Source organism: Falco biarmicus, chromosome 15, assembly GCF_023638135.1.
Source record: "Falco biarmicus isolate bFalBia1 chromosome 15, bFalBia1.pri, whole genome shotgun sequence".
NCBI lineage: Eukaryota > Metazoa > Chordata > Aves > Falconiformes > Falconidae > Falco > Falco biarmicus.
The window spans coordinates 11,694,199-11,717,893 of NC_079302.1; the positions used below are offsets into that span (position 1 = coordinate 11,694,199).

The 23,695-nt window shown below is 41.3% G+C and overlaps 1 protein-coding gene across 3 annotated transcripts in view; it reads left to right on the forward strand.

Annotated features, from left to right (window-relative positions):
• Positions 1–1,304: 1,304 nt before the first annotated feature.
• Positions 1,305–23,695, forward strand: part of LOC130159440 (transcription initiation factor TFIID subunit 4-like) — a 146,272-nt gene continuing 123,881 nt past the window's right edge. Inside the window, exons 1-5 of one of the 3 annotated variants that reach the window (XR_008825740.1) lie at positions 1,305–2,503; positions 6,230–6,402; positions 19,718–19,855; positions 21,505–21,732; positions 22,635–22,757. Coding sequence is in view for 2 of the 3 variants with exons in the window: in XM_056361105.1 (XP_056217080.1) it covers positions 1,363–2,503; positions 6,230–6,402; positions 19,718–19,855; positions 21,505–21,732; positions 22,635–22,757 (1,803 nt within the window). In the remaining variant the exon portion in view is untranslated. The remainder of the gene's footprint in view (positions 2,504–6,229; positions 6,403–19,717; positions 19,856–21,504; positions 21,733–22,634; positions 22,758–23,695) is intronic. The other 2 variants (XM_056361105.1, XM_056361104.1) reach the window with 2 other exon arrangements.

Genomic DNA, 23,695 nt, shown 5'->3' on the forward strand with positions numbered 1-23,695 from the left:
AAGGTGGGTTATTCACTGATGCACCTTTTCTCGTTTTGTGGGAAATCCTGAAAAATTGCAGAATGAAGAATGAGTCACCATTTCAGGGCACAGAGCAGCAGCTCAAGTACATCCAAGTTGCAGACATCCGCGCTATTGCAGGCCAGCAGAGAGAGATAATGGAATCCAAGCTGCTTTCTGCTGGCAGCATCACAAATCCACAGTGGTTATCACTTGTGTGCAAGAACAGATGCGATGAACTGTGGGCAACGGTTATTCTTAGGGGGAAAATTATTTATTTTGAATGTCCCATCAAAGAAACTGCCCTGTCATTAGTCAAGGAAACGATGATTTAGGACCACTGTCTTCCCCTGAAGTGTTATTTCTGAATGCATGAGGCAAGCATCAATGGGAAAAGGGCATACAGGACTGCAACGGTGAAGGCGTTAGTAACAAAAGTAACTACTATGAATTTCCTGTGGGGATGCTGAGGGAATACAGTACGCCAGAGCAGCTGCTGCCATGATGCAAAGAATCTTGGCTTTGGTTTACAAGTCTTCTGTTAACAGCATCCGCGTTAGGAAAGTGTATTACTGCAACCGTTCTTGTCTAGGTAAAGCTTTGGATGAAAATATCCAAAACTAAAGTAGACACAGCAGTGCAAACGTGAGTGCGGGTACTCTGTGCACATCTTAGGATTTCAAACAGCTTCAGCAGCGCTTCAAGTTCTCTCCTTTGAAGGCGTTAGTGCGTAGGGCCGCTGAGCCCCTGCCGGTGCTTTCGGCTCTCCCTGGGCGTGAAGAAATTTGCGCCGTTGCAGGCACCCTGACAGGGTACGAGCGAAGGCGCAGTTACGGCCGCTTCGCTACCAAACGATAACGTGTCGGCGTGACACTCAGCTCGCAGCCGGCAAGCTCACACCCCTCCGCACCAGGGCCGCAGACCTGCGTGCCTCCAAACCCCGCCAGCAGTCCCCGCGGACACGGCCCTACGGCCGCTGCGCTCCCCCCCTGGCACCGCTGAGGCGCCCGCCTGGGCACACCGCCGCCCCTCGGCTTCCCGGCCTCCCGCTAACGCCCACGGGCCCTCGTCCTCGGGCAGCCGGCCCCCGCCCGGGCCGCTCAGGCCGCCGGGACGTTCCCGGGCCCCGCAGCCGCGCTGCAGGTCTCAGCGGGCCCCCACAGACACGGCGGGGCCGGGCGCGGCGCCCAGGCCGGGCACAGCGGCGGGGCCCGCCAGCACGCAGCGACAGCAGCCCGCGGCGCGCCCCGCCCCCGCCCCGCTGGCGGGGCAGGAGGAAGCCGGCCCCTCCCAGAATGCCCCGCGCGCGGCAGAGGCCGGCGCGCTTGCGCGCTGCGCGCCCGGCTCCCAGCTCAGCGCAAGATGGCGGCGGGCGCCACGGACCCCCTGGAAGAGATGCTGCTCTTCTCCGAGGAGGTGGACGAGAAGGCGGTCAGCGACCTGGTGGGCTCCTTGGAATCGCAGCTGGCCGGCGGCCGGGGCTCCGCCGAGGCGCCCCAGCCCAGGACCTCCGCCCCGTCCCAGCAGCAGCAGCCGCAGCAGCAGCAGCAGCACCAGGGGAGCCTAGCGGGGGGCAGCAGCCCCGTCCGGCAGCAGCAAGGGCATCCCGCGCCTGCTCCCGCGCCTGGGGCAGAGGAGGCGGCGGGGTGTCCCGGAGCCGCGGAGAGCCGAGCCCCTGCTCAGGGGCCGCTCCCGTCCCCGTCCTCCCCGGCGGCGGCAGCGGCGGCGGCAGCGGCGGCGGCGGCAGGGAGGGGAGTGAGTGTAAACAGTAGTAGTGTGCAGCAATCACATGGAGCGGCTCTCCTCAGCGGCGGCGGCGGCGGCAGCAGCCCCGGCGCGCCCGCCGCCCCTGCCCCGCCGCAGCCTGCCGCCCCCCCGCCCGCCGGCGCCCCTGCCCAGCCTGTCAACAACCATGTGGCCGCCGGCGCCGTCGCCCAGGACGCGGGGAGCCCCAGCCCCGGTGGCAGCCCGCCCGCCGCCGCCGGCCCTCCGCCGCAGCGCGCCGCGGGGGGAAACGGGACCCCGGCGGGGGGCGGGGGGCCGGCGGGAGCGGCGGAGGGCGCCACCGCCGCGACCGCGCCGCTCCCCGGCGAGGCGGCGCCCAACGGGGAGGGCGCCGGGGGCCGGCCGGCGGCAGTCCCACCAGTCAGCAGCCACGGCAGAGCCGACGCCGCCACAGCACAGACCAAGCCCGCGCACGGCCCGCTCCCCGCAGTAAACGCACTCAGTAACTCCGCCAGCCCCGCGCCCGCCGCCCCACCGGGACCGGGCTCGGTCGCCAACTGCGCCCCGCCGCCCCCCGCCGCCCCCGGCGCCGCGCCCAAGCCGGTGGCCAGCGGCTCCAAGGCGGGCGCTGCCCTCCCCGTCGCCCCCGCGGCACCCCAGGCCCTGTCGCCCAGGCCGGCGCTGGGCGCTGCCCCCCGGATCGTGGCGCCCCAGCTGATCGTCAGGCCGCCTCAGCAGACCACCATCCAGCTGCCCCCCGGCTTCACTATCCCGCCCGGTAAGTGGAATCGCCTCAGCCGCGGGCGCGCCGCTCTTCCTAACCTTTCCCCCCCCACCCCCCTTTCGGTTGTGGGGTCTTTTCCCCAAAGTTGCTGTCTTCTCGCTGTTCGACGTGCTGGAAACAAAAGAAGAGCCACCTGTCTGCGGGCGACGTGTGACAAACGGGGCCGTCGCTGGTGGGGCTGGGGCCGGGGGCTGCCTGCCTGCCTGCCTGGCTGGGGGGGGGCGGCGGCAGCAGCCCTGTGCCGGGCGGGCACCCGGGGTGCTGGGCAGCCGTAACTGCGGGTGTGTGTCGAGGGGCTCCGTTTTCTGCTTTACTCGTGGTAGGCTTGAAAAGTTTCCCTTCAAAGAGCGTCCTCTGCCCTGAGTCAGGTGGCAAGATACAGGCTAACTTGTGTAATTTAACCTAAAATTTTTAACTTCAGCAAGCGTGATGCTGTCACTCTGCTGCGTCTTTACATCACCAGACTTTATTTCCAGTAGACCTTATGCCCTGTTTGTTCTCCCCTTAGTTTCTTAACTTTCTTCACCAAAAATGTAAGTTCGGCAGTTTGCTAACTAACCAACATCACACTCCTTCATCCTAGAGATTCCTGCTTTAACCGTGCATCGTTTCATCTGAAACTTTCAAGGGTTCTGTGGTCCCCTACTTAGATTTTAATGCTGCAAAAAGTTGGCAACTTTTGTGCCTTCTTGATTTAGGAGGTGATTGAACCTTTGAACTCATTTTTTACTGTTGGTATCAATAGCGCAATAATATGTGGAGCTGTTGATGTAGTACAAAATAACTTCTTCCACTAGGTTTCTTAAAATATTTGATATTAATTAGCTAAGTGGAGCAAAAATGTGATGGCGTAGAAGCTTGCTTCTAAGTGAACTTTTAGTATAGTTGTGTATTTGGCCATGGTTTATGAAAGTCCTGCTCCAGATTCTAATGCTCCAGACCTATAAAACTCAGTGAAGCCACTGACCTAAGACCTAACTAACTTGAAACAGGTAAGAGGTTGCTATTCAGGCTATATTAGTGCCTTTGGCCTTTGATTTCCTTTTGTTAATCTGTTTGATAATTACTATACACATATGATAAACTGTATCATGACTTTGCATACAGTTTCTGATGTTTCTTGTGTCAATACTTTCTTCTGTTACTTAATTTTCAAGTAGAAGATGGAAAGTAGAGCCTTTGAAAGAAATCTGGTCCAAGGTTTAGAAAATGCTACGGAAGTTATACTGTGGAAGGTTATCATTTGAACTTGATTTTATTACAAGGTACTTTGAAATCCATTAAATTTGCGTAAACATGAAGACAGTATGTTCTAAAATGAAGTTATTCAGGAAATACAATGCTATTTTTGAGTTTTTACTCTTTAAAGTCGTGGATCATTTATAATTAATTTTGAAACTCCTATATTGTAAACTGCTGTCTAAAGCAGAAATGTATAATATTTTTTTGAGAATAAGTTATTTTAGCATCTAATACTCATAAGCTGTATATTTCATTTTTACATGACTGACAGTAAGGAAAAATTAATCTCATACTTTAACCAGATTCTAATTTGTACATATTGCTCAGTAAAATAAATCTGAAGTCCTCCAAACTGAATTAAGACGTAACATTAATACATTAACATATATGCATCTATAGTAGTAATTACGTCTGCAACTCTTATGGAAACTGTGGCATGTGTGTAATTAATTTGTCCTTCCCCTGCAATTTTTTTATTCAGTTAGTTTTAGAAAACTGGAAGATAAATTAACACACCTGTGAATCTGTGCAAATAGCACGTGGATTTTTTTTTAATGCGTAGTAGGCATTATCCTATGAGGATTTTCATATAAGGTTCACAGCATAATCAGAGAAGTGTTACCTGTTTGGCCAGGTGTTAGCAACGTGCTAATATTTGTATGTCAAATTGATTTAGGAATGGCATATACCAAATATATCATTGGCTTACAGAATTTTCTGCAAATATGAACGCCAAGGTGTGGTGCTTAAATGGGTAATGGACCACAAAAGTTATCTTTTGGAAGAGTTTTTATGGGTTTGTTTCAACTTTTATTTTAAAAATTACTCTCTGGGCTTTGAGAGAGTTACAGTCATGGTTTTTGTATGTGGTCCTTGCTGTAGCGCTCTGCTTTTCACCTTAAAGCTCGATTTCCACAAATCTTTAGTTTGAACTGGCAGAACTTTGCCTTCTATTTGTGCTTTCAGCAGTGAGGGTTGGCTGGGGCACCTAAAGCTACTTGTATGAGGGCTTTTAGTGGTGCTGCAGTTCACTCATGTTCATCCCAGGGCTGGGGTTTGTATTTCTGACTGAAAGGAAGAGTTTCTTGGTGTAGGGTCCTTCTGAAATTTGTTACTTGCTTGATGTAATAGCATTCAAATGACTTTATCCTCTTTACGGTATGCTGCAAACCGTGCCACTTTACTGAGATGGGTTTTTTCTTGGAAGGTAATAATTAAAAGTGAATGTATGCTTTTACCTTCGTAATTTTCCCATGAAAAATTAAAAAATATATATGAAGCAATTTGCACATAGAGATAAATTGTACAAACAATGTCTAGTGACCCTGTTATCAATAGAATAAAAGTGACTTCATAGATTCTTATTTTTTTGTTCTCTCGTAGTTGCAGGCAAGATGTTTTTCTGTTTATAGACCCATCGTATCCTGTCTAGGTTAAATTATTAAAATGTATTCTGGAACTAACTTGGAAATGCTTTTTAAATAATTTGGCTGGGAAACTGCTGCTCGGTTCTGAGTAAACTAGAGGAAGTGCATAACGTGCTTTGCAGTGATCTTGAGTAAGTGTGATGCTCCAGGTGATCCAGGGACCAACTTAGCCATTGTTTCCCCTTTTCTGACCTGCTGACTGTGGAAAACTTATTGCAAAACTTGATGGCATGGGCTGTGTTGTGTAGAAGAGCTCTATTTGTGATAACACATTACTAGAAAATAATCTGAAAAAATTACCATTTACTTCCAGGAAGCGTTAGAAAACATTTACAAAGTATTCTGTTAATTTTAAACATGTCCTTTGGTGTTTTTCTGAAGCATCTGCACTCGTATCATTTTGTGCTGAGGAGTGGTTGACTTGATTCTCTGGGTTTGGCGATGTTTGTTCTTGATGTCTAAGCCACAGGAAGCGCTTCCCAATATGGTGATGATGGGTACCAAATAAATTAATCCGTTAAGGCTCAATGAGTAGCTAAATCTCAACTACTGTATACTCAGAAATGTGTCTGGCCTAATGTTTGCATGTACACATCCCCTAAAGCTGTTGTTTTAGTAAAGCTCTAATGCCATTGTCCCTGCTATGTTCATACTGAATTCTGTTCTCAGCTACTGGATTGTCACTACAGTTTCCTTTTAGTGAATAATTTCTTTCTGATTTTATTCTGCTGACCGTAGCTGGGACGTTGAAAGTCACTGTATGCCTATACACTCAAATGACTTTTTTTTTTTTTCATCACTGTTATCCATAAGCTGCAGTTATTTGGATTCCAAACTGAATTGGCTATTAGTTTTTGTCTGTTACTAGGGCCTCCTTTTCTTCTTCAAAATAAAAGAAAAAATATGTTACACCAGAATAAAAAGGAAAAGATAACAATATAAAGAAAAATATACAGTGCTATACATTGATTTTATTCTGTAGTTAGTTCTTTAGATATTGTTGTTCATGTCATTCTTTATTGTATAGTTACTGTTACTTTGTTCTCATTAGGTATGGTTTTGGTGCGCACAGATGCTGGACAGCTTGTGATGGTGCCTCAGCAGGCTCTAGCCCAGGCTCAAATGCAGGCTCAAGTACAAACGCAGGGACAGGCTCCTGCCAGCATTTCACCTAGACTTTCTGTGCCCACAACTGGCCCCGTTTTTCGCCTATCAACAACTCAGGTATGTCTGGCTTGATTTCACTTCTTTACTTTTGTGTATTACATTTTCCTCTGTCTCACGTGTTATTTGCTCCTATGTTTTTGCAGATGTGCTTTCCTCCCCTTTTTCGTTGTGGGAATAGGAACTTGTTACTCAAGTACAGTTCGTTTTCTGAGGCCTAGGAATTTTTTTTTGTATTTCAGAGAAAATCTACTTTATAGAGTCACTCAAGACTCTGTTGAGACTATGGGACCATTGGAGGCTAGAAGGCTTAGTCTTAGCCAGAACTTAGTTTGGACTGTATACCACTGGTTCAGTAAGTGCCCCTTGTTCCTCTGAATCAGAAGCATTGTGATATCCCAGCATGCCGAATGGATGCCCGGGATAGCTAGATTTCACTAGAAATTAGAAAAGAAAAAGCCAAGCATGTGCAATACAAGGATTTGTAATAAGTAACTTTTCTAATATTTTATTTAAAAAAAAGGTTTGATTCACCTGTGGGTGTGATCTGCCTACACTGAAGTTTTCTCTGTATCATGACTACATTTCCTTTTTCATATGGATTGACAGGATAGCTTGCTTTCCTACCCCAGACTCTTCAGTGGAGTGTGTGTATTTCAACTCCACTAATTAATTTTCAAAGGTGAAGTTTATTGGTTTTATATTGGTTTACAATTTTTAGGGAGGCAGTTGAGCTTTGGACATTTTGGGCTAGAGCGGAGCTATCTTAGTAAAATGTAGAGGCAGATATCTTTGGGTGTCAGGACAGGGCAGCTGTGCCATAATAATAATAGACAGAACTACCTTAAACTCTGCTAATCTAAGGTCTGTGTTTGCAGAAGTGATAAGTAATTTTGTGTGGAAAGAGATGATTGTTGTATAGGTTGCTTGAAATAACTTAAACATTTATTTCTTGATGTTTAACATTTGATTGCTGTCCCCTGATACGCTTTGTGCATTACACCATACCTACAGTCTAAAAGATTATTAAATTTCATTCAAAAACTGAAAACAATGATAAACTCTTCTGAAGAGAAGGAAGCCAGAGTAAAATTGGAGAATCAAATTAATAGCATGAGACAATCTAAACCCCATAGTAGCCAACTAGATTACAAGTTTTAGGAATGAGTGTCACTAGGAAGATTGTAGCTCAGTGGAATGTATCTCAGGAAAGATATAAATAAAAGCCTGGAAACACCTGAAAAACTTTATGCTCTCAGAAGAGAGGTAAGTGCAGTATTGAATGGAATTTGTAAAAGAGCTCTTCACAGAAAAGGCAGCCGTTTAATGTTTAAATTTGTGCTATCTGGAAGGGTAAGAAGACTTGTAGAAGCCTTCAAAGATAAATATGTATTGCAGGAAAAATAAACACAGAGATAAGCCTGTGTTAGTTTTGAGATTTTTTATTTTTTTTTAAACTAGTTTGATGACAACAAAAATCCATTCTTTTGAGTTTGTATGTATGTTTTTGGTTATTTGGGGCTTTCTTTGTGAGTAAGTACAGTCAGTTCTTTAGTAGTGACTACAAGGGACTGCACAGCACACATTCTAGCAATGTATCCTAAGACAAGTGCATAGTGTAAATGTAAAACAGAAATTGTGGGGTGGGACTGTACCAAGAACACGATCTCAGTCTGTTAAAATGAGTTAGTTTTAGCTGTTTCTGTTTCATACTGTTTTCATGTAACTTTAATTGCTGTGGCCAGCATACAGAGTTAAAATTCAGACTGGAAATATTCATAACAAATTAAATATTAAAAAATTGTCTGTAGTTGGAAAACGTTTGAGGAAATACAACTTTATTGTCCAGAGAACCTTTGGAAGCATACAGAAATGTAGACCAACTGCTTGGCCATGTGTTCAGTCTGTATTAGAAGACTGAAGTTTGGATCCCAGAGTCAGCCTTAAGATGTGTGCACAGCAAATGTTGGGAGTTGATCATGTTAGCCTCAGGCAGCTGTTCTCTAGTTATATGAAGCAGCTAAGGTTGCAGAAGGAGTATAATCTGACTTGTTGGATTTATATAACAATAAAGTTGTGAGGATACTGCATGTTCTTATGTTGGTAGAGATACATAAATCCTGAAGGAGCTCAGGTGCTAGAAAGATGTAGTTGTTTTTGTGCAGAGTTCTGCCCAGATAAATGCTATACTGTATTACAGATACTCCTTTACACTTGTCAGTGCTAATAAGCTGATTGAGACTAGAGAAAACCAGCAAGACCTTATGAATGATAAATGTCTTACAGGATGCAAAAGTGTGATTATTTTAGCGTAGCATGATTAGAATCATGGTATTGTAGCTTGTCAGGATTCATCTCCTTTGACAGACCTTTGTGGTAGCTACTCAAACTGTACTGCATCGTTTCTTTATTTGTTGTAATTAACAAGGATAAGAAATAATTAATACTGTCCTTGGGAAACTTGCAGGGTCATGGAATTTCAATGTATGTGATCTGCAGACTCTTCTTTCATTTTGATAGTGCTTATGTTCTAGATATGTTTGGCCTTAGAGTGTTCTTTAAAAATGGTGGTTGACAGCCTTTTAAAACCAGATTGTAAAAGTTTAAATTTGAAAGATGTAGAATATCAGAACTATATACTAGACCTTTATTGTATTAGGTGGATGGTTTATAACCAAAGACTATTCATTGGTTTTCTGGAGGAAGTGTCCAATGGTGAATATTATGCTAAGGTTTTAGAAGTGTCAGTTACTTGTTTGAGTAGTTGTTATGATTAATCAAGAAAAGGGATTGAGTTCTAAAATACAGGAAATTGTGTGTATTGAAAAATAATTTCATCATTGAGTTTGTAATTAAGCTTTTTTTTCTTTCAGAATCAAATCCTGATGTCAGCTAAATTCTGGGAATTCAAATTTTCAGTAGAATTTTAAAATGTATGGAAAATATTGTCTTATATTTTTATGTCTATAAAGTATAATATTCAGGAGTCCTAGTCTCCACTGTGATTGAAACACAGAAAAATTGTGTGTGCTGTTAGCTCAACCCAGACAGAATATAAACATCAATTGCTTGAGTCCTGCAATATATTTTGCAAGATTGATGAACATTGCAGGCTACATGGTTTCAACCTCTAGATCATCAAACACCTATCTCTCAAATACGTTAGTGGATGATTGTTATTTTGCTATGCAGAGCTCAGATTTATAATTATGTTTTTATTCAGTTATTTTAAGATAGCTTTATTTGGCTTAAAATGCAGGGTGCTTTAAATGCGTAGAATTTAGTGACGTATTTCAGTTGCTGAGTTTGTGTTTTACTGTACTTCTCCCTATGTAGAAAGTCTATGCAGATAGAAATTCGCAGTCTGCTACAAGTATTCTAGGAAATAGTGTCTTATTATGAAGAACATGCCAGAAGAAGGAATAGCTTTCATGCTTCATAGGTATTATGGTTGCTTTTCTTCAGGTTGTCCTAATTTGTAGCCAGTGACATGTGTCACAAGTTACTCAGCTAAGTGATTGTTTTCAGTGTTAATTTGTATATGCACTTGAAGTAATTATGTGTTAAGAAATTGTGTTATGAGCTACATAGTTTTAAAACACAGGTTATTAAACAAGCCCAAAAAAATTGCAAAAGCTGGCAGTTACTTTTGGCAGCTCCTTAGGAAGTGTTGAGAATGGTAACTGGAGAATATAAAATTAATGATTAATTACTTTTTTAAAAATTACAAGAAAGATTGTCTGAAAAATTACCACAAAATTATCTAAATTTGAAAGCGCTTTGAATCTCTCTCCTCAACAGCTAATTCCTCCTCCACTCTCAAAAAAAGGAGGGGGAACGTAAGGCAATGTTTTAAATGTTCTTAAATGAGACTGTTGACCAATGCATACAGAGCTGTCTAGATTCTAAACTACTTCTGCAGCCCAGTGATACAAGATTTTCTTCCCATATCCCAGGGCCATCATTCGCTAGATCTTTTCCCAGCTGTTTGGGAGGAATACAAGTAAGATTTCTCATTAATATTTCTCTAGCTTCAGCAACGGGGCTTGTATCCAGGACAGTATGTGAGGAAGGAAGCCACCTTCTCAGGAACAATGGGACCTACTGAAATAGAGAAAGGGTAGCCTGCTTTCCCGTAGGATTTGGTATGTGGGCTTAGGAGAATGCTTTCCTTAAAGTCAGTGACTTTATCTGTACATATTGCATTGCAGAAGGTTCGGAAGTCAAATATCAGCATAGTATTATTTACCTTTGTAGGGAATTGATAGAGCCATCCCTCTTCCTTTCCCAAGTTTAAAAAAAGATATATTTTGATTGCAGTGCCAAACACAAATGTTCAGAAAGATTAAGATACATAACTTCCCGTTCATCCTACATTAATCTCTTCCGTACATGTGCAGTGAATTACAGTCTTTGCATGATAAATGCACAGAGATAAAAGCTTCAGCTGGGCAATCAAGGCACACAATTGATGTTGCACAGCGGACTTTAAATCTGGTGTTTCTTACATTTTGAGTGCTTGGCTTTGCTCTTTAAGTTATTGTTTGACTTCTGTTGTTTGTAATACCTTCATCTGATTTTTTGCAGCTTTTAGGAGTAGAGGATGTAAGCAAACGTAGTACAGCTTTGGGGACAATTTTGTGTTGGGTTCTTGGAAGAAGACAGGCAAATCCATTTTGAAAGGAAGACTTCTTGACTTGTAGGTGGGGTAATCTTTGATTAGACATTTAGTTATGCTTCTCTCAATTGCTGCCGTGTAAAACATGAATATAATCTGCTTGTTTCAGTTCCTAGAGGAATTCTGAAAAACTGGCTGTTCAGGATAAGCAAGTACCTTGTGGGAAGGGTCTCAATTCTGACCAGATTAATGCCAAGCTCAAAGGCTCTGGAGCATGGGTGTGTGTCCCAAAAGGATGTATGTTGTCTGAAGCACAGAGTCAAAAGTAGTGGAATGGATTCAGTCAGAAGAATCAGAATCTGAAAGTAACAGAATAGTACAGAGAAAGCAGTAATTAAGAGAAGTACCTGTAATAGGAAGATGTACTTGCTGTTTTACTGGTCTTTCACATTTACAGTCTTTCTGGTTTCTTTAATATATTCAAGAAAAACGTGAATAGATACACTTATACCGTATAATAGTTTTAGTTTAGGTCCAACTGTAAAATCGTGTAGGATTGTAATGGGAGGGGTATTAACTACAGCTAACTACACTCTTTTTTTTTAAGGGAAAAATTATTGCAAAATATTCAGGTATATAAAACCAACACATTTTTCATGTTATATACATTCATCTTATCAGTGCAGCTGCAAGAGGCTTGCCTTTTTAAAATTGGTATGTCATGTTTTACATGAAAGTACTCAGTCTTTGATGAGTATTATATCATAATAATGTTTTGATACATTAAGAAGTATGTACTGTGAGTACTTTTTCAGTGATAACATGCTTGTTTGAAAAAACATTTAATGAAATAAAATATTTGGATGCTTAAAGCAAACATTGGTTTGAGTTAACTGCATAATTTTAATTGAACAATTGTCTCTATTGTTGTAGTTTCCTTTTAGATTTTGATAGACATTGATTTTAGCTGAATATTAAAAAATTATTAATGTTGCTGAAATTTTGTCTGCTATAGGATCTCAGTTAAGGTACAGGATTTTTAGGAGACAAGCTATAATTTGATGGAACTTTGGTTGATCTTAGAAAAATTTTGATCTGGATTCTTGTATTACAAGCAGGTGAAATAAGCGTGGGTTTACTTGCATGACTGTATTCTTCAGAGATAATCAGTAAATTCAGAAGTCTTTTAAAACATTATTTAGGTTGCATTACATTTTTGCCTCTCTTGTTTTGAAGTTTTTACTTGTGAAATTATGAAAAATAGGTAGGTGCTGCCATCTAGTTTTTCTTTGCTGCGTTTCTTTTGTTTAACTACATTTTTCATTTGTACAGTTTATGGCTTTTCATGCTTTTGATGCAGATATTGTTTGGTGGTTTTCATTATCTTGATAACCAGTTGGTTTACATACATAACCAACCACTCCCCCACCCCCAGAAAAGTTACTTATTTAAGTTTTGAAAAAAGTAGAACTATTTTATGTTGGTTACAAAATTGAAGTGCTGCTGTACACCAAGCAGATAAAGTGAATATCATTAGCCTGGCCCATAATTTTCTATTACAGAATATCTGTTACTGGAACTCACAAATCAGGTGAAATAGTGTAAATTGGAATTTTCATGAGAATGCTGCAGGAAATAGATTTGGTCTAAGAGTTTGCTAATGTTTTTGTTTCAAGTTTGATTCAAAATATGTTTTCCAGTATGAAGTTGCTTTGTATATTATTAGTGATCAGAAAAAGTAAAGTTACGTGTAAAGTTTGATGCTTTAGTCCAGATATTTAGGCACATAAGTGGGCTACTTAACAGTTCTTCTGCTACAAGTATGATTACCTGTCACTTGATTTTTGTTTTCATTGCCTAAATTGTCCATTCAATATATCAATAATATATATTGTTAAGAAAATGACAATTCTAGCTTTGTTTTTTGTTGCTTTAGGCATTTTTCTAACTTCTGTGCTTCAGAATTTCAAGTTCATGATACAAATTTTACTGATTTGTTTTTTGTGTTTTCATACTCACTTTCTATTGTTTCACTTTACCATCCTTTTTTAAAAAGAAAAAAAAAAAAGTCTTGAACTTGTGAAAAGTGCTGAATCACCTGCTCTGGAAGTGGCTATATTTTTGCTGTGAAATATGCTCAATGCAAGCAACAACAGCTTAGTCTTTGCTATCACATGTGATGTGGGGAGCAGTTCTGAACTTGGCTGACGTTTCACAGGCTCCTGCTCTTGCTAAAGCAAATCTTTCAAATCTGAGATGGTTCTGATACTATGCTGTGTCTGTATTTTCAGCAGTGTTTATGTTATCTTTTGGTAATTTTTTCCTCATTGATTGATCTCTTTCTTTTTTTCTGTCTCTTTCACACCCTTTTTGCTGTTCTGACAAATGCTCGTTTTACTTTTTGCTGAAGTTTTATGCAAATTGATAAATCTTTGTTGCTGCCTGAGGTTTGTTACCATTATTATCAAATAAGCTATTCTGTACTATTTCTTTTTTATAGACATTTTTTGGGCTTCTTGTACAATGTTTTGGAGAATACATTTGTGTTAGTAGGGCAGGTAGGCTGGAAGACCAGAGAAAGTAAAAAATTTATGGTCTCAACTGCGCTTTAACCACAAAATCACTTTCCTTCATGGCGAGTGAAACTTTTCTGTATAAGCAGGTAAGTCCTCACTACGTACAAATTCTACTGCTTACATTTTCATAGCATTAACACATCTTTTAAAACTTCTTAGAAAACACTCAAGTCATTAGTAAGGCTGTGAAATTAAATGTGCAAAGATTAGGAAATGCTGTGAAGAAGGTTCCTGAGCAATGTAATAGTGGCTCCCATGTGCATATGCATTATGTTGCATGACCACATACTGCTGTTATTTTTAATTTCTACAGTGTGTAGGCTGGACAGTCTTAATTAATTAATGAAGAATTATGTAATATTTTTTCTCCACTGTTCAGTGGGTTGCTTCAGGCTTATCTGCTGCATACTATCGAAGCCCCCCTCTGAAGTGGGAATTAATAACCAAGCAGGGTTTTTTGTGAAGCTTATCCCTGTAACAACTTTCTCAATAATGCAGTTAAGGGGATTATTAGCTTCTTTTTATAAGTAGAAAACAGAGCTTAATTGTCTCTATTTTAAGTATTAAATTAAAAATACAGGTTAATTTTTTGTGTTCAGTTTGACTTCCTTGTCTTCAGTTGCAGCCATAACCACTCCTCGTCACAAACTCCACATTTCAAGTTGGGCACTTGAAATATATGGCATAAGAATAGTTATTAGATTATCTGTATTTGCATGCAGCACAAGCACTGAGCAATTGAGGCAAGGGTAGAATCTAATTTGTAGTGCCAGAATTCAGCTGCTTCTTATCCACCAGGTTCTTTGGATGAATTCTAGTGATTATAGATGGACCAGCCACTTACAGAATGAGAAAGTACTTTGATAATGGATTATATGGATATTTGCTTACACCAACAGGATGCTGACCCTTCAGAGGTAGGGGTTTGGGACTTAGAACCCCAGATTACTCAAGGTCTCTTTGGTGGTCCCAGGCTCCTCTGCCTGTCTTGTCTAATTGCTCCCAGTTCTGTCCTGTGTCTTCCTTGCCTGTTTTTCTCCTAGTTCGTGAACCCAAAAGGGGCATCACAAATGTGAGGAACACAGCAGCACCTCCCAGCTTTTTGGGTTCTGCTGCTTGACTCCAGTGATGCTGTGGTGTCTCAGAGCTGTGCTGGCAATGAAGGTTCTGCCTCTGCCGGCTGACATGTTAGAGGTTCTGCCTCCGGTCGTTTTCTGCAATTGTGCGCAAATGTCAAGTTTTTAAAAGGTTAGTACTTAGGCTCAATTTGGCTGTATTTTTACCAGAGTGAAAAAGTGAAATCACCGACATACAAATTACTCTGCATCTGATGTTTAACTGCATGTTCCAGACAAACTATAACCAAAAGAACTGAGAGGCAGTCAATAAGTATGTGAAGTTTTTCCATGAACTCTTCAGAAGTTTCACAGAATTTTAAGTATCAGAGAACAGAGTTTGGTAATGGGGAGTGTTATGGTACCTTCACAGTAGGGAGGGCTACAGCTGTGCGTATAAGAAAGGTTGTATAAATTAGGTGTTCTAAAATGATGTGGTGGGCTGAGCCTGGTGGGGGCCAGGTGCCCACCAAAGTGGCTCTGTCACCCCCCTCTTCATCCAGACAGGGGAGAGAAGATGCAAGGAGAGGCGAAAGGCTGGTGGGTCGAGCCAAGGGCAGGGAGATCACTCGCCACACAGCGGCACGGGCAGAACGGACTCGACTCGGGGAGATCAGCTGAATTTGTTACCAATCAAACGGGATCAGGGTAACGAGAACTAACCCGAGTGTTAAGAACAGCTTCCCCCCTCCCCTCCCCCCTCCCCAGGCTCAGCTTGGCTCCCGATGTCTCTCCCTCCTCCCCGCAGCGGGGCAGGGGGACGGGGAACGGGGCTGGGGTCAGTCCCGCACACGCTGTCGCTGCCGCTCCTGCCCCTCACACGCTGCCCCTGCCCCGGCCTGGGGTCCCAGGGGCTGCGGGTGCGGGTCTGCTCCCCGTTACCCCCCGGGGCTGGGGGCACAGCCTGCCTCGCCGGGGGCTTCCCCACGGGCTCCGGCGCCTGGAGCCCCCCCGGCCCCCTCCTGCCCTGGCCTGGGGGGCTGCAGGGCTGTTGCTCTCCCACGGGCTCCCTCCCCTCTCCCCCTGCAGCTGCTCTTGCGCAGGAACTTTCCCCCTTTTGAAACCCGTTATCCCAGAGGCGCTGCCAGCGTCGCTGCCGGGCTCGGCCTTGGCCAGCAGCGGGTCCGGCTGGGAGCCGGCTGGCATCGGCTCCATCGGGCACGGGGGAAGCTGCTGGCACCTTCCCACAGAAGCCACCCTGTGCCCCCGCGAACACAGCCCTCCACACAAACCCAATATAGATAAGCTACCAGGTTTGACCTTTAGCCTTAAGCTCCTTCCAGTGTCTGTGATCCCACCTTGGTTTTCTCTTCATTAAATTGTCTTGTATTGTTTGAGGCATCAGGGCACCTTAGGGTGGCCTGTTTTGTTCATAAGAAGTCTTCTGGATTAATGTTTAGAATTTAGTTTGATTTCGGATATTGCAAATTGAAATCTAAACTTAAAGGTCATATTCTGCTGAAATTGAGTTTTGCATAGTACCTAGTGAAGCAATGTATGGGAAGACACAAAGAGGTGTCATGATGTGTATTGTGATAACTTGCCCCTGCTTTTGTGTTAATGTTTGTTAAGATGCTGTTGGAGGATTTTCTTTCTTCCTTTTGTGGTTGATAGTGGCCAAGTTTGTTGACAGGACTGATCATGAAATGTATATGCAATATACTTGTCAAAATAAGCTCTCTGGCTTTGTAGTGCAGGGACTGTGTTGCTGGCACCCTATGGTACAAAATACAAGTATACCACAGACCTGTTTGCGAGGATTTACATACATCAGTGGCTATTTAAATTGTCTTGATTTTATGAAGCTGGAATGCACTATGCAGTACCCAAAATTGGTCTAGGCCTGCCTTGGCAGTGACAAATAATCTTTGGTGTATTTTCTCGATATTCAAACAGCCTGCTTTTTCAAATGCAGCCTTGCATATTCCTTCAAATATAGAGGCGGCTGGTTAGTGCAAGACAGGCACAAGTGCAATTTGCTCCCATTCTTGCCTCAAGCTTTGCCTCTCTATTCGTGTGTCCAGAGCTCTGGGGAGAAGGTCTACATAGGAAAGTGAAGATGAAGTTATTTAGAGACTGAGTTTACAGGGGACAGAGTAATTCCACACTGTTTTCTTCCATGAACAATGCTAATGTGTGCTTCCTGCCTTTGTGGAAGTGGCTTCTTGCACCCTGAAACTGGGATTGGCTGCCTTATCTGCATCACTTGTGCAGGCAGAAGGAAGCTTGGGACATCCCTTGTCTAAGCTGGCCAGACGTGAGCCAGATTAGTTTTGAAATCCTTCTTTCCAAAGTAGCACTGTGTTGTGCTCCTCTGACAGTTTCTGATCTCTCTGTGTGGACAGAGCCAGCCCAAGTCTGTATGCAACAGGCTACTGTAAGCATTCTCCAGTGTCCCCACGGCGGTTGGTGGTGGGTTATATACTGCATTCATGTTCTAGTTTCCTGCCTGCTAATGTCTGAGTACAGGGAAAAAGCCTCTTAAACATTACTTTCATGTATTTAGGATATGTAAAAACATGTGATGTGTTTAATCAAAAATAATACAGTTACATTTGAAAATGTATTCTTTTCTAAGCCTTTCTTGGTAGTTTTGGAGTTTAATAGCATACCAAACCTTAGCAGTTTTTCTTTGAAGAACATCATACATTGTTTTAGATTGTTCCAGTAGGAACTTGACACATTGGGTTAAATTATTTTTTTTTTTATTGTTGATATTTTTTTCCTGTTTGATGGATTTCTCATGAGATCTGTTTACGGCTTTCCTTTCATAGAAAACACAGCTATTTGTTTCTAAATAGTTTTTAGCAGTTCTTCTTGAAGCATTTGTGTTGGGGAGTCCTTAGAGTGTCTTCTAGCAACTTGTATCTGTCATTTGAAAATCATTTCCATGATCCTTAAGAATTTCTCTAGGCTAGTTCCTTATTATGTTTCTCATAAGCTTGTTTCATACTTACCTTTTTTAACATTTATGAGTTTTGGAACAGCATTAGTAGACTATTGCGTTACTTTGCAGTTTTTTGGTAGTAAGGCTTTTTCTTCATATCTAACACGTTAGTACACTTTACTGCCATTTTGTATCAAAGGCTTTTGTCACTATTGATTTCTAAAACTAAGGGTGAATTTTAGTCTTCATGTTGCATAGTTTGCTCCTGTGGTCTGGCACAGTGGAGTACATACTTAGTTGAATAGTATGCTGTTATAACACTGAAATTTTGTATTTTAATTATATGCAGCGTTGTTTTTAAGTATGTTCCTGTGATGAATCGTGAGCACTTACTAGATGAGAAAAATTCTCTAGGTAGCAGTCTGAGCTATGTATTTGTGGATATCTGGCCGCAGATCTTTCTCAGAACTGAGCAACTGCCAGAAGTTTGCCTGGTTATCTTGCTTGCTTTATAAATCCTCACCTCTGGAAGCTCTTACTGACAAGAAAGGGGCAGATATATCTCATGGGCACGTTGTATTTCTAGATTGGAAGCACTGATTATAAGCAAATGACCAAGATACACAGTATTTATGTTTTTAAATGCAAACATTCGTTGAGTAAATATAGTTTCATTCAACCCATATTTTAAGGAAATTGGAGTAAGTGATCTTCTTTACAATGAAGAAAATAAGTGTGGTATTTAACAACAGAAAAAGCTTCTTCCAAAAAACCCAGACAATTCTGCCTATTCATGGTGATGCTGTTTATTGTCTCTAGGATGTCTCAGTATATAAGACATCCCTAAGTCAAGATTTCAAAAATCTTGAATGCTATCCAAACAAAAAAAGAATGTTTCGTTTGGATGTCAGGTAGATTTTTTTATTTTATTTTTCCCCACCTTTTCCTCCCTGAGTATAGAAGATTGATATACAGTAGATGATATTGCTGGACTGATCCGTAAGGAATGCTTGGGGTTTTGCATGCCTGCCTGGGCCTCTGTTCCTTTTGGAGATCTCTCAAGTGTACTGGGTGTACTTTGAAGAAGTATTTTATGTAGGCTTAGTAGACAATGTAAGAATCTAAAATAAGCAGCTCTTTATAAAAATATTAGAGACATACATAATTTAAAATGTAAATTAAGGAAAAACGGTTTTATCTTGTGAGAAACAGTATTGTCTATGATTTATTACTACAGCGACTTGGAAAATTTGTCTTTTCTAAGTATGTGCTTGAATATAAATCTTAACAAATATAAGTTGCAAGAGACCAGTGGAGCCTCTGTTTTTAACGAGTGGTTCTCTTTTTGTCATAATTGCCATATTGTGTGAGGTATTTCTTCCGTAATGGTATTTACATTCCTGTAGAATTAAATAACAACTTTCCTGGGTACATTTTTTAATTCCTAAATATTGTCCTTTTATATGATGGTAAGAGATGTCAACCTCTCAGGTAAAGTTACAAAACCACTATGTTTGCTGCATGAGAGATATACTGAGTTGTAGAGTATGCTACTGAGTGAGAGGCTATAAGCCAGTCATTTTCCTTTGTCTGCACTTAACATTCCAGTTGCTGTCCAGTTACAGAGTGTGCATTTATTACAAAGATTCCCCAAATGCTTAGACTTTATTTTTGTGCAAATTAATTTCTATATGTTTTAATCTGAAATCACATTTTCTGCTCTCTGAATTTTCTCTGCATGTTAATTTTCTTCAAGAAAAAGCAGTAGAACAGGCCAGTAAATATCAAAAGGACCAATATGTGTTACTGGCAATTATAAACTCAAATCTTGATGAATACTGAAATGTAAATATTACAACTGAACTAATAGATCAATGTAACATCAATTTTTTGCAGGTCACATCGGATGTGACCTGCAAAAAATTGATGTTATATTCATTTCCACATATCTGTATGAAAAATAGCTTTTTAGGAGAAATACTGCAACCATACCATTGAACGTAAGAAAGCTCATTTTTGCATTATTTGTGAATATATATTTAAAAATGTATTACTAGTTTTGGGTTGTTTTTTGTTCAGCATTCATAATGATTATTTATGTAATCAGTATTATAAAAAAGTATTGGAAATCAAGTTTATAAGGAGGAAAAATATAAAATGCTTATTTTTCCTTTATTAGCAACCAACTTCTGTAGCCACATCTACTGTCCGCCTAGGACTTCCAGTGCAAGCCAAAGTTGTTCCATCAACTGCTACCCCTGTCAGTGCTACAACTGCTGCGACTCTGCCTGGAGGCTCTATTCTTTCACATACCACAGTAAGTAGTAATATAAAAAGCAAAAGATGGGTGAAGAAAATGATGTTTGTAATTACATAGTTTTTTCAAAAGTGAATTTTGATGTTCATGTTTGTTTTTATTGCAAATGTAATACCAGGAATAATAATGAATGTATAGTCAGAATGTGCTATGCAGGTGCTGAGTGATAGCCTAGATCTTATTTTCTAATGTTTCATAGAATCACAGAATAGTTTGGGTTGGAGAGACCTTAAAGATCACCTAGTTCCAGCCTCCCACCAAGGGACACCTTCCACTGGAGCAGGTTGCTCAAAGCCCCATCCAGCCTGGCCTTGGACACTGCCAGGGATGGGGCATCCACAGCTCCTCCGGGCAGCCTCTTCCAGTGTCTCACCACCCTGACAGATTAGATATTAGGGAGAAATTCTCTACTAAGTCTGTGCTCTTTTTAAAACCATTAGCCCTTGTCCTGTTGCTACAGACCCTTGCAAAAGTCTGTCCCCATCTTGCTTATAATTCCCCTCCCTTTAAGTATTGAAAGGCAGCTATAAGGTTTTCCTGGAGTTGAGTTTTCTCCAGGTTGAACAACCCCAATTCCATCAGCCTGTCTTTTTTGTACCCCCAGTGTTTTTTGGGGTAGTGTAGATGCAGTTTTAAGCAAGCTTTATTTTTAAAGAGAAAACTTAAATCAGCTGGCCTCACAAATACTGTTTCAGTGGTGGACATGCTGCACTATGTTTGTTCCCCATTGAGAACTGTGGTATCTGCTGTATGGTCACCAGTGCTGCAGGACCCATGGCATCACCTGTGGCATTGCAGTGCCTGGGTCAGCTTGTTCTGCTGCTGCACCCAAGACAGAGCAAAGCTCTGCTGTCAGGCTGGATTGGGAGGTTCTGGTGGCTTCTGCTCAGTGTGTTAGGCTACTTGGCTGAGCTCTCTGTAGCTTCTGCAGTCTCATTTGGTGTGTCTGAGATTTTTTTGGCTCTTGGAAGAGTGGCTTATTAGGTCAGATAAAGTGTGAGAGCTTAACTGGATGAGGGTGGGGGTGTGTGTACGTGGTGTTCTGTGCAGCCTGATAAGCTTTCCAGCCTGCCAAGGTTGAGGAGTGTGCCACATGGTATATGGCCCAGCTAGGTCCATCCAGGACAGTTTGATTCACTAGGTCTTTGCACTGGTGCAAAAGCATATATGCTGCTACTGGGCTCACCACTATTTAGGAAACCACTAATGGTTAATACCAGATTCACTAGTGTTAGTGCATTTGTCATCTGGATCTGAGCTGTCATTGTAACTGTGGTATAGATAATTGTAAACCTGATGACATGACCTCAGATCATTGGGAACTGAGTTGTTATATTAAGGGCCAAATTTACAGAAAGTTGAGTTTGAGAAGTCACATCATCATGGTGATCTTACATGGCTGGATAATAGCATCTTATTTTTTAGTGGCACACTTATTTTTGTAATAAAAAGAACTTTATATGAGGACTTTCACTGTTCAGTAAAGGGTGACAAAATTAGGGTTATAAGTAAGGTCAGTGGTTCTATTTGTCAGCATGGCTATATTTGAAAGGAAACAAGTTTTTCTTGTCAGACTTTGAAGAACTTTATGATAGAGTAAAAGATTTTAAAGAAGATAATCAGCTTTTTTCAATATAAAATATTAATAGGTATCAGTAGCTACAACAAGTGCTCAAAATTTATTCAAGACAACAGTAGCAACTGGAACGTCGGCTTCTCAACAACCTGCAGTAATTACTGGTGGACAAACTCAAGCTTCAGCACAAAACCAGGGTCAGCCTCGGCTGCCACTTCCACCTCATACAACAGCACAAGTACCAGCACAGCCGCAGGTCATACCGAGCTCTCCTGTACCTGGAACTACAGTTGTATCACAGGTAAGTTTTAAAATACTAGATACTTGGTCTCCTTAGTATTTCCTGAACTTCTCAGGTCTATTCAGAAACAGAAAGAACTTTTCCTGCATGCAGGCACGCTTTCCATGATGGAACAAACACTTTCCAAAGAAGAAAACCTTCCCCTCTTTTCAAGTAAATTGGATACCAATTCTGAGAGGAAGAACACGTGTGGTTGGCTCTCCCCATCCTGCCATGTACATGTCAGTAGTGAAAGAACCATTCTGTTTCTGTAGGCAGAAGAATCAGGCCTTCAGTCTATGAACTTTGTTATTATCATGTTGCTGATCCTCAAAACTGTGGTTACACTGAAGTGTAATGTTTCTGTTTCTTGGAGTAATAACACCATATAAAAACAATGGCTTGAAAAATTGAAGCTTGTTTTACTACTGATGAAGAAAAGATTAGATATGGTGATGTTTGAAGACTTTCTAATTTGATTTTACTGCTGTAGCTGCTTTGTACAAAAAAACGTTCTGAATCAATAATTTAACAAATTTAGATAGCTTGGGGAACATTGTACATTGTGTATTGAGCATCTCAAAGGAGATTGCATCTCACAACAAATTGTTGTGTTACTTCTCATATTTAAAGATATTTTTATCAAAACAGACTGTAAAGTATTAAATATATTTCTTTCATTGTTTTGTGGTTTGGGGTTTTTTTTGTTAGTATTTGTGAGGTATGATGTTCAGTTACATAAAGAAGTGAAGAAAATGTCAGCTAACTAGCAGCAACTGTAAAATAGCTGCAGATGTATGTCAAATATGTCCTGCCTGAATTGGGACAATTCCATAATTTTCCCCGTTATAGTGATCAGAGCACACATTGATCCTAATGGAAAATAGCATGGTTCTGATATTTGTTTTCTCTGGCTTTTGCAGGAAATGCAAGAGAATGTGAAAAAATGCAAAAACTTTTTAGCTACCCTTATAAAACTTGCTTCTCACAATTCACCATCTCCAGAAACATCCCGTAATGTGAAAGCTCTGGTTCAAGATTTGTTGGTAAATACTTAGTTATCTTCATTTTGTCAGTTACCTAGTAAGCTTGTTATTTACATGTGCTGAAAACTACTGCTTTGATCTTAACCATTTTTTTTTTTGTTGTAATGAAAGTGAAAGGAGTTGGGCTGCATCAAAGTGGTATGTTTCATGTCTTCAAAAATCTGTTAAAGGTAGGCTTTCTCTTAGTTTCTGGAAGGGGAAATGCAACAAAGTATGCATTTGTCAAAGGCACTTTTGTTTTGATGGATAATATTTTGGTCTTCTATTTAGAAAAATAGAGTAAAATACAGGATTTTTCCTTGAGGATGCGTGAAGTTTCTTTTTCTCCAAACCATGGTCTTCTCTGAAACAGTAAGAAGCTATTAAATGTGGTTTAGAGTTTCTTGGACTGAAGGAAGAGTATTTTGCTAAGCTGCTGAGTCCGAGCAGTTCTGCAGGCAGACGCTGCTGCATGGGGCCTTCACTGCAGGTGGATTTCAAGAGGCAAAGTTGTGTTTCTGCTAGACAGAGTCCTTGGGCTGAGAAGAAGTCTGACTTACTGTAGTCTGCAGTGCAACAGATTTTTCAGTGAATTTCATTAATGAGTTGCAAACAGATGTTACTGTGGAGCTGAACAAACGATCAAGCTTCTTAGAAGAAATTAATTATTGTCTATGAAGAACTTGGATTTAAAAGTATTAAAATATGATATGTATTCCTTTGAGTTCATTGACAGAGAAGCCTGTCTATTTTAGACAAGCCTAAGACTTTAAGTATGACCCATTCAACAATAATACAATTCAACAATAATAAGTGGTTCCAATAAAACCTCATTTGAACTTTTGAAAACTAGGAAAGATTAACTAGGTGAAGGTAACTACTTTAAATAATTTTAAACAAAGTAATGAGACACATGACATGATAAATATATTTATTGAAGGTTGTTTTGGTTTGTTTGG